General features: G+C 39.6%; 1 protein-coding gene across 6 annotated transcripts in view; it reads left to right on the top strand.

The window, feature by feature from the left end:
- The window catches only part of LOC119656113 (serine/threonine-protein kinase MARK2), a 115,429-nt gene extending 105,794 nt beyond the window's left edge, over positions 1 to 9,635 (top strand). For 3 of the 6 annotated variants that reach the window (XM_038062431.1, XM_038062430.1, XM_038062432.1), the window contains one exon: positions 7,836 to 9,635. In XM_038062431.1, the coding sequence (XP_037918359.1) occupies positions 7,836 to 8,345 (510 nt within the window). In that variant the 3' untranslated portion in view covers positions 8,346 to 9,635. Of the gene's footprint in view, positions 1 to 286; positions 380 to 7,835 lie in introns of all 6 variants that reach the window. The other 3 variants (XR_005249995.1, XR_005249996.1, XM_038062433.1) reach the window with 3 other exon arrangements.
- The last annotated feature ends 3,008 nt before the right edge of the window (positions 9,636 to 12,643 follow it).

The raw sequence follows: 12,643 nt of genomic DNA, 5'->3' as shown, positions 1-12,643 counted from the left end.
GAAAATATGGAAAATTCAAATTGTTTTACCAAAAGCGACACAAATGTTCAGTAGACATTTTCTGTATTAGGCAATTGGTGTGTTAAATCATGAGTTCCATTTGTAAATAACTCCAACCATTGATTTCGGATTAAAGTGCTGACATTCGTGTTGCTTTCATTTCAGTTCCAACTAACATGTTTCCATTTAAATCATCCGTAACGAATTGTCTTTTCTTTGATAAATAGTAAATAATAATTCCCTAATATACGGTAAAAATCTATTTGGACGATTCGAAATTTTTCAGTTAACGCTTCGGAGTCTAAAATATTAGAATCTATTCCAAAAGTGTCTTTTGAGAGGAAAGGAAAGTGATGCAGAATCCGATAGAAAACTTTGGGTACTTGCTTCTCATTCGATTCGGGCAAAGATATGGCAAATTATTACACGAAGTTTTCCGTAATGTTGCATTTCCCACAGCTTTCAATCCAAATTCGCTTTGTAAAAAACGCCCATTACGACTATAAGGACGATAGTGAAAAGTATTCCATGAAAAAACCAATTTTTGCATTCACGTTTCAAATACAATCTCACGCAGTCATTCGTCAATGTTTGTATTTGAATTTCCTATTTTATATCAGCACTAGCAATCAATCTCATGGCATTTTCAATCAGATATTTTGTACATAATAACACAGTTTTGAATTATTGGTCTCTTTGTTCATAGTAGTATTAACCGTGGTTGTGACGCATCATATTCTGATAATATACCATTTATATTTTTAACTTTACCGTTGGGAGGAGAAAGTCTGGCTTTAATGTTTGATGTCAGAAATACATGCTAATTTTTCGATTAACTACACAAAATTATTGAATTAGTTTTTAAAAACTTTCCATGCTCCGGGAACAGCTGCTCAGTATCTGAAATTGCGCTTTATAATTCTCAATTCCTTCATTCATTATATAATTTTCGAATTTTAAAAGATATTTTTAGTTTGTTTAAAGGATTTTGATTTGATTTTCTTAGCTGAATCGCCACCAATTTTATGAATTCGACTCGCTCAAGCAAGTTACTCCAAAGTATTAAATGGTTTTACCTGTGTTCTGATAGTTGATACATTTGCTTACAGTGTAAGCCTCAGCCACGCCAAATGCAGTTCCATTTATCCAACAACTAAGTCTTCTGTCTCAAAAAGCAAATTTCTAAGTGCAGTTTATATGTTGTGCATGTAGTATTGACTTAGGCTAGTAGGTACTATTATATCACATCCCTTTTTTATAAAAAAAAAAGTATGGCCAAGTGTGTATGTTTGAAGAATAAACCTTTCTTGCAAGAGACCAAATTTCACATGCAAAGAACAGACACTCATGATTCTTTTGAAGGAGCATTAGTTATCACTGAGGAGCGTACGCATTTTCTATTGAAGTTTATCCCACAAAAACCTGAAATAATTTTTGAACGCCAAAGCCAAACAAGAAAACGGAATCATAATATTAATAGTCGATATCGACCGAGGGGGCTCGGGATTCAACAACCGATAGATAGTAATCTGTATTAAAAAAAATGATGATGATTAGTAATTTTTTATAATGTGATCAGCGTGGACATTAGAAAACATTACTTGTCACAAGATAATTATCTTCATCATTTCGGTGACGCAATGATGTTGCGGTGTTTGGTGTTTTTGGAATCGCCCTCGGTGATGATTTTATATTACACTCTAAGGTGGTACCACTTTTGTGCGCTATTGTTACAGAAGCGCTTCGACATTTTGCGGTGGGAACTGTAAATTTAACTGTGTAATAGTGAATTGAACGGTATAAGCCATGATCCTAGTTAAGAACAATATCAAAATACATTCAAAATTGTTCATATTAATGTATTTTTAGTGAATATTTTAATAATTTATTAAGCGACATCGTTAGAATCGATTCGACGTCTGACTGTTTGTCTGTCACACCTGATTTATTCGGAAACGGCTGGACCGATTGTCACGAAAATTGATGAGAGCATGTGGTCTGGTGTTCCCTTTACATACAGCAAGTGGTGCCATTTTGTGTTAAGTTTAAGAGGGGGCCCCCATACATGGGAGTGGAAGGTGCAATTTTTTTTTTCACAGCATGTAGCCATATGGGGTATCTAACCTTTCTAACCGAAAACTCTGAAAAAAATCACAGTGAAATCTGGGCCTCAAAATACATCCCATTCCGATATCTGCACAAATAAAGTTAATGATAGTATATTACCACATTTTAGAAATTTTGCCAGAAACCTCTTTAAGTTCATGCTAGAATTGCAAGATTTGGCACTTGCTTAAGGGATAACCTAAGACATAACCTTGGCAATTCAGATAGATATATTTGTACATTGAACAAGCGGTATTCAATACACATACTTTATATGTACATATGTATCTTTTCTGCACGAAATAAATCGGAAATCTGTGTATGGTCAATTTATACACACGCATATATAAGTATAGTATTTGGCAAAATGCAACGTTTGCTTGTTTAGGGAGAGCATATCTACGTCTATAATATGTATGTATTTTTTGTAGTTTCAAAAAATATTGAGGAACATTTTGTGTGTTTAGCAATGTACGAATAGGAAAATGTCAGAAGCGCCAGCTTCCCGTATTCCAACTTGTTTTTGTAAGGAAAGTATTAGACTTTCTAAATACGTGCTTATCTCCGTTATTCCAACAACAACACTTACGCGATTACCAACCATTACGAATGCGGAAGAATCGTGGAACCAAGCCGGGTACTTGGCTTTGGAATAAAAAAGAAACGCCCCTACCACAAATTTCTCGACGATAAAACACTGGCCAATTGTCAAATTTATAAGAATGCCAACCAAGAAGCAAAGAAAGCAGTCGCTGTCATCCGAGCGGACCATTACAAAAATCTTTACGATACACTGGACACTCGGGATAGCGAGAGAGATCTGTATCAACTTGCCAAAAGCCGTAACGAACGCACACAGGATATCGAACACTTCTGTTGCGTTAATGACAAGAACGGTGCTTTGCTTACCAACCGTCGAACCGCAACGGATAGATGGCGAGAATACTTCGCGCAGACTTCAACTGAAAAATTTGCTCATCCTCCACTTCCACAATCATTGCCACCTGTCAAGGCAACTGGGTGCCCAGAGGTGGCGGTGAAGAAGACGGGGCGGCAACCCTGTCGGCCAATCCAAAACCAAGTGATCGAGGAGAACCTCCATAGTGTTGGCATCGGGAGACACTGTACTCATTTTGGTTTGCCGGCCGTGATGCAGTAGGCGAATGATCCAAAGGCCTAATCACAGCGATCAGACCCGAGTCTGCACGGGGACTCATCTGAAGTGGTAATTGGCCACGGAACCTTACCAGGGGTATACTGGTACCATTGGAACCGGGATAACTCCTGGACTCTCATACTTCGGGTGAACTCCCGTTGTATTTGAGTACAGCTCGGTTATTTGCGGTAGGCCCCCTAGTGGGAGTTTCATGGGCGCTGTGGTTATGCTCAAGCGAGAAGAGACCTTCGGGCCTCGGCGTGGTGTTGCGTTTCAACACGGGTGCCGTACTCGTTAGTTCGGTAGAGATTTTGGTATGTCTTGCATTCACCAGTATGAATGCTAAGCAATGCACTTGGTGTAGACTGGTACCGTTGTTGCTTGTCACAGCGGAGCTTTGATTGTGGTCACAAAATCAATCCGTGTTTTACGAAGACCGGTGTCTTAAGAAGACCGTGGGATTAAGTCTCCAGGACAGGTACCTACGTAAAACATTCAAGGACTTAACTGTCAGAGTAACTGAAGTCGAGGAGGCAGGACCTGAGGACATCGCATATGAGCTCTGGAAAGCGAAGAGCTGAGATCCAACACTGTGGCTCAATGAATTATTTAATCGGGTTATGCACGAAGGAAGAACACCATATGATTGCCAAGAAAGTACCACAGTTCCAATATAGAAAAAGAAAGATAGTGCAGCAGAATCTTCAAATTACCGTTCGATCCGATTACTTTCCCATAACATGAAGATTTTTGAACGCATTCTTGACAACCGTATTCGCGAAATCATTGAAATAACCGTGAATCAAGCCGGATTTGTCAAAAATTACGGAACTACGGATGCAATACACGCTGCGCGGTTACGAATGGAGAAACACCGTGAGAAGCATCGCCCACTTTACATTACATTTCCCTATCTAGAGAAAGCGTTTGACCGTGTGCCACACCAACTCATCTGGTATGCTTTACGACAACACTTAGTGCCAGAAGAACTCGTGCGCTGGGTTCAATTGCTGTACCACGATCCGAAAAGTAAAGTTCGAAGTATGGCTCCTCCTCTTTGTTCTTGTAATGGACACCGTCACAAGTGACATCCAACGTCCAGCGCCCTATTCACTGCTTTATATAGATGATGTTTTCCTGCCCAGAATTGAGCGATTTCAATACCTCGGGTCAACGCTATCAGCCAATGGAGAACTTCGTGATGAAATTGCTTCACGCAATAACGCAGACTACCAGAACAAAAGACGGACGGAGCGTTTTGAAAACATCACTTTTTTTCATTTCACACAGAGCTACAACAGTGGTATGCTTCTCGTTATTTGACCACTCCATGGTGAAAGCTGGAATAATTTTAAATTTCCGGAATTCTTCCATTGTTCAATTTTGTAATAGTATTTATGTCGCTACTGGGTACAAATGGCAGTCCGTCCTTCGAAAGTAGAATTTCTAAGTAAACGAATTGGTTTACCTATTCAGAAATCTACTCGTCCATTTTATTATTCGTATTTTAAAACCTAATCTGGCTTTTTCATGCTGAATGCTTCTCGTTTTAATTCATATTATCATCAAGTAATACAGTTTTTTGATATTCAATTTTTGGAGTCTTAGCCTAACCTCTTAATAACACGAGTATTTGACTTGTGTACGACTTTGAATGAGCAGTCGGTAAGCTTCACTTTGCATTTAGCATACTATATAATACCATTCGTTTCGTCCTCTTATTCGCATTAAATGTAAAAGGCTTTGAATTGCAAGATAGATACTATCCTTAATTTTCGACTATATTTGGTTGCAAATTTTCTTTGGCCAACTTCATTTGTTGTCTTGTCGATGTTTGTAAAAATCTCTTTTACTGACATAAAAGATCACGCCATGACATTTATATCGTCCGCATATGCGACGATATGGCGGGACTTATGAGCATCGTGCCGCTTGTGTCCATAGACAACTTTCGTATAACCTTCTCCAGTATCAGATTGAACAGCAGAGGTGTCAGTCCATCCCCTTGCTTTAATTTGTGGTTTGTCTTAAACCCATCTGTTATGCTATTATTGACTCTGACCTTCGCTGTTAAACATTTTCATTATGCTTACCATGCTTACCAGTTTTGTTGAAATTCCCAAGTCAAGCATTACTTTATACAGTACGTTTCGATCAATACTGTCATATGCTTGCTTGATGTCAACGAATATTTGATGAGCGTCGATGTTGAATTGCTAGCATTTTTCTAGCCCCTGTTTGATCGTAAATAGCTGGTCAGTTGTCGATTTTCTAGTCCAAAACCTCCTTGGTATTCATCAACTGTCTTATCAGCGTACAGTCTACTTCTCTCATTCACGGGCCCCCTCAGATACGCCGTGTATCCGGTTTCAACCTTTTTAATCTTTTTGTCCCCCCCAGCCAGCTTCTTTTGTAGCGCTCTGATTTATGTACCGTGAGTTCCAACGTACATTTTCTGAACTATCGGTTTTTTTTCGATTTCAGTGTGAATATACAGTGCTGGGCAAAAAAAAATCTGATTTTTCAGAAAAAATATCGAGCTGATCAAAAAAATAAAAATGAAGGTTTTTTTATTGATATTGTGCACTAAAACTAGTTTTCAGAAAAAAAAAGTATGTAAAATTTTTCAGGAGGGACATTTATTGAAAATTAGTCTACTTTACGAAAAATAGGTAAATTTGGTTTAGTTTTCATCATAAAACTCGTTGCATCACAATATTTTTTTTTTGTTTAGTTAATAGCTAAACAATAAATTTATAAATGCTTGATTGAAATTTCGTTGCACCTCCTTTTGCCTTAATTATGGCCCTAATCCTCGCTGGCGTTGATGAAATGAGATTCTGCAGAACCTGCAGGTCAATTTCGTTATTCCACCTTGTTAAGAGGATTAAATCCAGCTCATGTTGGCTTTTTGGCTTCTGTTCAGCTACCTTTTTCTTCAGTGTTCCGAGAACTTTTCTAAGGGGTTTAAATTTGAGCTGTTCCCGGGCCAAATCAGCTGCTTTACTGAGTTTTTTTTGCGGGACGTCGCCCATAAAATCCGCCCTCTCTGAGCCTCCTCCTCGTCGAACCTTTGATGCATCAATTTCTGCCCGAATGGCATCGTTGAGTTCTTTTTAATGTCCGATAAAGTTTTGAATCGATCCCGCAGGCAGAATCTCCGCATCAGTCTGTCTTCAACTGATGTAGTCTTTCTCGTTCTTCTAGAACCCTGTTTTTTGGGCAGTAGACCCAGTAGCCCGGAATTTTTTTAAAAGTCAGCTACAGAGGGCTAACTAAAGCCCAAAACGACCGCTATTTATCGTGTGCTACATCTTCATGAAATAAGGCAATTATTTCTCCTTTGTCGATATCACTCATTTTACATGTTTTTTGCATCTTTTTCTAATTAATGCACTTCAAAAAGTTACCACTGCAAGAAACTACAATCTAACGGTGCTAATACTTTCTTCACATCTGTATTTATACAACAAAAAACTGCTTGTCAATTAAAATTAAAATAACGAACTTACGCAAGATTAAGTAGGGCGCACTTAACTGACCGGATTTTTTTGCCCAGTACTGTATATATAAGCTAAGAGCTAGAGGTATGAGATATATGTCATTGTAGAATGCTGAAAGCGATTGGAGGAGTAGATTATCTCACGATACAAATTCCACTGCCACCAGTGAGATTTAAATCGCGACCTCCCGTACGATAGCCTTGTGCTCTAACCACTTGGCTATCCGGGCACTCAGGAGGTTGTGTTGCTACAGTAATTGATCGGATCCTCCGCTTTCAAGGGTGGTGCCACCTGGAAGAGAATCGGCAATTGCTGTCCAATTGAGATATATGTTTTGTACTTTTCGAAAAACGACAAAAGGGCCGTGAATGCGAAAATAAATTTCAGCCCAAAGTTTATACGAGTAAACTGCCCTAATTAATTGACCTCTTTACTTTGAATTGAAGTTTGGACCACTTCTAAGTATGAATGTAGTTTTTCTTTGTAGAAAAGTAAGAACGATTTTAGTCTTTTTGGTTTTTTTGATTAACCCTCCTTTAAATGTTGTTTCATATATCCACCGCTTACAATTGCTGCCTGATTTGAACTGCATTTCAAATAGGAAGACTTCACTGGCAGTAGACATTTTCAATATTTCACGCGGACGCTTATGATTTATTATTATAAGTTTTATTTTTGTCAATTGTTCTTTATTTTCGTAGCGACCATTTCTATTGTATCTTTTCCAATGATCATTTTCCGCGCAACAACAAAGCCTTTTTTGCTTTTACGATTTACGTCCACTTTTCCGTTCGACGCCACCCTATAATATCACTAGAGCAGCTTTCGTCTAAAGCTCCAATATAACAGGCTTGAATCTCATATGGAGACAAAATCTAGTAATTAGAATCCTTTATTTCATTTCACTTCCATTATTGGATCGTTATTTTTCATTTGCTAACTTGGAAAAACATTAAAGCCACATCTGAATGAATGGCAATTTAGTTTTGTTTTATAAGCTCCTTCTAAACTTTTACATTATTCAATTCCCCCCGAACTAATATTCACTTATTATCTCCCTTCACACACAGGTTCATAAAAAAATCTGCATTCCTCTACCAGGCTTATTTCAACGCGGTCGGCTTTACAAGGCTCAATCGTGTGGATCCATTGTGCGAGACAAAGTGAATCATAACATCCATAGTAACGCGCCACCGAACACAACAAGACATTCAGTATTATTTACCGAGAAAGGCAAAATCTTACGTAACTGTTTGGGTTCTAGATTTCTTGGCAATAGTGATAGTGATATTAATCAAAATAACGGTAAGACGGCTACTCAGAACCAACTCCCACAAGCGTCCTTGCTGTTCACGATACCTTCATCGCAACAAACGTTGGCACCGACGCAGCTAGCCATGTCACAAAGCAAGTCCAGTGTAGCAGCTAATACTGTATTGTCCAACACCAATACCACCGCAACCACTTTCATCAACTCATCTGCAACAGCACCAGCACAAAACTGCAATTTGCCAAATAAGAAATCTACATCACCTTTACATCAATTAAGTGACGTTCCGCTTTGTAGTAGTAAATGTTAGTTAATTCTATATATTCAAAGTATGTTGTATCAAATCTTAACGGGAAAACAAATTAAACCACATAATATAAAGTAGGCAAATAGGAGAAGGTTGGTCACACTACTGAGAATACTGCAACATGAAATGAATCGTAATCTGTTAAGCTAGGTTTAATCAATGATTAGGTGGGTAGACATGCAGAATGAGAGACGAGCTCTAGCAAATTAAGCATGTAAGGGAAATCCGTTTTATTTTGAAATATTGTATATTTCAATTTCTCGAATATATTTGCATGTGTGGTCTATTTCGTATTCTGTTTTTTAGAAGACATGCGGAAGACAAATGTGTATAAGGAATTAGTTTTGATAAACGGAAAAAAATTCATATACCCTACATTAAGTATTATACAAAACCCTTCGTTTTAGGTTTATTTCTACTCGAAGCTATATCACGATTCTATTCTATTCTACCTGATTTTAATTCCCTGTTTTTCAAAGGCGCTCTATTTTCGCACTAAATAGGATCTCATATTGGAAGGAAAATTCGTGTTTGAGGCTAAAGGATCGGATTAGAACTATCGAAGCAAAATTTTAGAGGGACACGCTCAAAGAAGAAATTCTATGATAGGAATTTATTTCAAATGTCGATAGTTCTGCAAACTTCTTCTGTATACTTTTTCGCGGCTTTGTCAATTCACAAGGTAGAATCCCTGGCAGATAAAAACCTTCATAAGTTTCATTTGGAGCTGCCTCCAACTCACTAAGTTGAAAGCACTTACAGTCGATAAGCTTTGCTGTGTAGATCTCATTTACCCTCTACATCTCTACGCCTCATCCTATATTTCAGGGAGGAGAGACTAACCGCTAGCCCACCTGCAAGGTTACAGAGCAAATACAGCCGTAATTTTACCTTGTCTGCACTGGAAAGAGCAGAACCACGTAAAAGTATAAAAGAATAAATTGTTGAAAATGCATTTGTAGCTGTGCATGCGGGCAAGTGCGATTTGTTTAAATGCATCGCTTTAGCTTCCCCGCACTAGTCTGAAATTTTGAGTTTATCTTAGTTCTGTCATTGAAATTGACTTCAAATTGCAGAAGAAATTCCAAACAAATCCAAATTCATGTGCAAATACGAACTAAATTTAAATAAGAGATGATTTTTTTCCTATATGTTTTGCAAAAAGCAGAAATATAGTTATTGTTATCGTAAAAAAGAGCAAAAGTGGAAGAACATGAAAAATATATAAGTAGTTAAGTACAAAACGAAAGCGGAAAAATATACTGTTTTTTCTGTGTTTGAAAAATAAAAAAAGGTGTTTTATTTCTTTCTTTCAGATACATATTCATTGATTCTGTTCCCTATTTCCTCACCTGGACTGGAATTTGTCAGTTGAATGTTAAGCTCGGGCAGTGTCTCCACTGTGGATATCGTGGGTGAAATCACTAAGAATGTATGGCACCAGCTTCTAACGGTATCGAGTAGTTTCAATAAATTTACTTTTAATTTGTGTGTGAAGAAGTGAAGGAGAGGATGAAGTGTTTGGAAAAAGTTTAACAATAATCGTTCGTGGAACAATCAACTTGGATCAGAGCCTTAAAGTTTGTTAGAGCACTTCATTCAAGGCCGTAACGATACACTACAATTACACTATAGGAGGCGATGTGGTCAGCATTGCGCTCGCCCGAGATTAATACCCTGACTCAGGTACTTATTCACGATCGAAAATCCCACGAAAATCCACCAGTGAGATTTCAAGCGCGACCACTTGAGCCATCTGGACAGGAAAAAGTTCGACTAAAATTAAATTTAGCTAAGTAAAAAGCAGATTGTTTGTATGAAAAGTAAAAACAAAGTAGATCAGAGTGGAAATAAACAAGTTAAATGATATTTCTGCCTGCTGAACCAACACCAACAGCTCTACTACCGAACCCTATCTCCACTTCCACGTGGTGGTCGCTGGGAGTTCTTTCTTTATGAAAAACTGCAGACGGAGAAGGCTGAAGGCAAGTCTCCCGCGCCTTAAACCGGGACAAAATGTACCAACTGGTCCTCCAGGTTGGGGGTTGGGTAGGGCTGACAACCCTACACGGAAAACCGATGTTACGAAAGGAGCCTCGGGCAGGATGGATTTTACAACGACGAACCCGGCAACGACAGCGGATTAACGATTTGTGCATTTTTTCATGGAACGTGCGCTCCCTGTACAGAGCGAATGCTGCTGAGCAACTAGCCGATACCCTGTCCCAATCTAAGGCTGATGTAACAGCGTTACAATAGATGTGATGGACAGGGACCGGTTTCCTGGAGAAGAGAAACTACACCATATACTATAGCGGCCATCCAGTAAACCATGTGCTCGGAGTAGCTTTCTTAGTTAGGCAAAAAATGAAACCTGCTGTTATCGGCTTTGAAAATATAAGCGAAAGGCTATGCACTCTGCATTTGCGAAGCAAATTTAGAAATATAAGCCCCATACACGTTCACGCCCCTACAGAAAACTGCAGAGTCGGAGAAGGATACCTTCTACAAGGCAATTGAGCGGACCTTCAAAACCTGTCCCAAGTATGATATCAAAATCATACTTGGGAGATTTCAACAGTCAAGTAGGGACGGAGCCCGTATTCAGTCGATACGTCAGCTTCTATAGCTTACATAGGGATACCAATGATAACGGACTGCGGATTATTCAGTTAGCAGTATCGCACGAAATGGTTGTTGGAAGTACCTGATTTTGCGCGGAAAGCGGTCCCCAAACATACGTGGGCCTCTCCAGACGGGACCACTTTCAACCAAATTGACCACGTGCTGATTGAACGCCACCACTTATCAGCCTTGATGAATGTGAGAAAATATAGGGGGGGGCAACATAGACTCGGACCACTATCTCGTTGGCATGGTGCTCCGAGCTCGAATTACGACACCACCTCCACTCCCCTCTGACAATCAGGTGAGAGTGAATGCTGAAGCCATCCAAAACACCTATAAGAGGCAAATGGATGCAGCAATAAGCGCTGTCAGCAGAGATCTTAGAGATGAAGCATCAACAAATGATCTTCACAACCACCTGAAAAACGTTATCATTGATACGGCCACAAAAATACTTGGCCCCAGCCGTAAAAAAAGTCGAAACGGCTGGTTTGACGATGAATGTAAGCTAGCTACGGAACGGAAGAATGCTGCATACCGAGTAATGTTGCATTCTCAAAGAACGCGGGCACGCGCAGAGACTTATCACGAACTCCGTCTAGCGGAGAAGCAACTTCACAGACGGCAAAAGGAAGCCTGGGAGAACCAAAAGGTCTGTGAACTAAAAAAATACAGGGAGCAACCGCACCAGATGCGGAAGTTTTACCAACAAGTCAGCAGGATGAAGCCTTATACACTAGGTATTTTCTGTCTCATACATAGAAAGGGAAATATCACACAGTGCAGCAATTATAGCGGTATCACATTGCTGAGTACCATCTATAAGATATGCCCAGAACATCATTGGCCTATACCAAAGAGGCTTCACTCTAGGCAAATCAGCAACAGATCAGATAGCATAGCCAGGGTAAAACTGTACACGGCCATGAGAGAATTCGGTACCCCGACGAAATTGATAAGACTGACTCGGCTGACCCTGACCAATGTATGAGGCCAGATAAAAGCGGCAGGATCACTCTCAAGACCATTCGACATCAACAACGGTCTACGACAAGGGGATGCCTTATCATGTGTCCTCTTTAATCTGGCCCTCGAGAAAGTGATCCGTGATGCTGAGGTAAATGCAAGAGGTACGATCCTCTTTAAGTCCACCCAAATACTGACCGATGCTGACGATATCGACATCATGGGAAGAACCACCCGAGACGTACAAATTGCCTTTATCCGGAGCGAGCAGGCGGCGCGAGATCTTGGGCTGCACATCAATGAAGACAAGACAAAATATACGGTGGCAACGTCAGCACCGAAGACGAATCAACCAACAACATCAAACCGCACTGGTCAAACGGGAAGAATAAAGATAGGAGAGTACAACTTTGAGATCGTTGATAATTTCTTCTATCTAGGGTCGAAAATCACAACCAATAACAGCTACGATGATGAATGTTATCAGCCAACAGAGCCTATTTCAGCGTACAAAAACTGTTCCGCTCGAAACGTCTCACCATAGGGTCAAAGCTCTTACTGTACAAGACAATGATCTTGCCAGTCCTTATGTATTCCTCGGAGACTTGGGTTTTTAGCAAGAAAAATTGCGAACTCTTGGCCGCGTTCGAGAGAAGAATCCTCCGAAGAATTTTTGGCCCTCTACATGAGGATGGACGATTCCCTAG

This window comes from Hermetia illucens, chromosome 4, assembly GCF_905115235.1.
Source record: "Hermetia illucens chromosome 4, iHerIll2.2.curated.20191125, whole genome shotgun sequence".
Lineage (NCBI taxonomy): Eukaryota > Metazoa > Arthropoda > Insecta > Diptera > Stratiomyidae > Hermetia > Hermetia illucens.
This window is presented reverse-complemented; position numbering and strand designations above follow the sequence as displayed.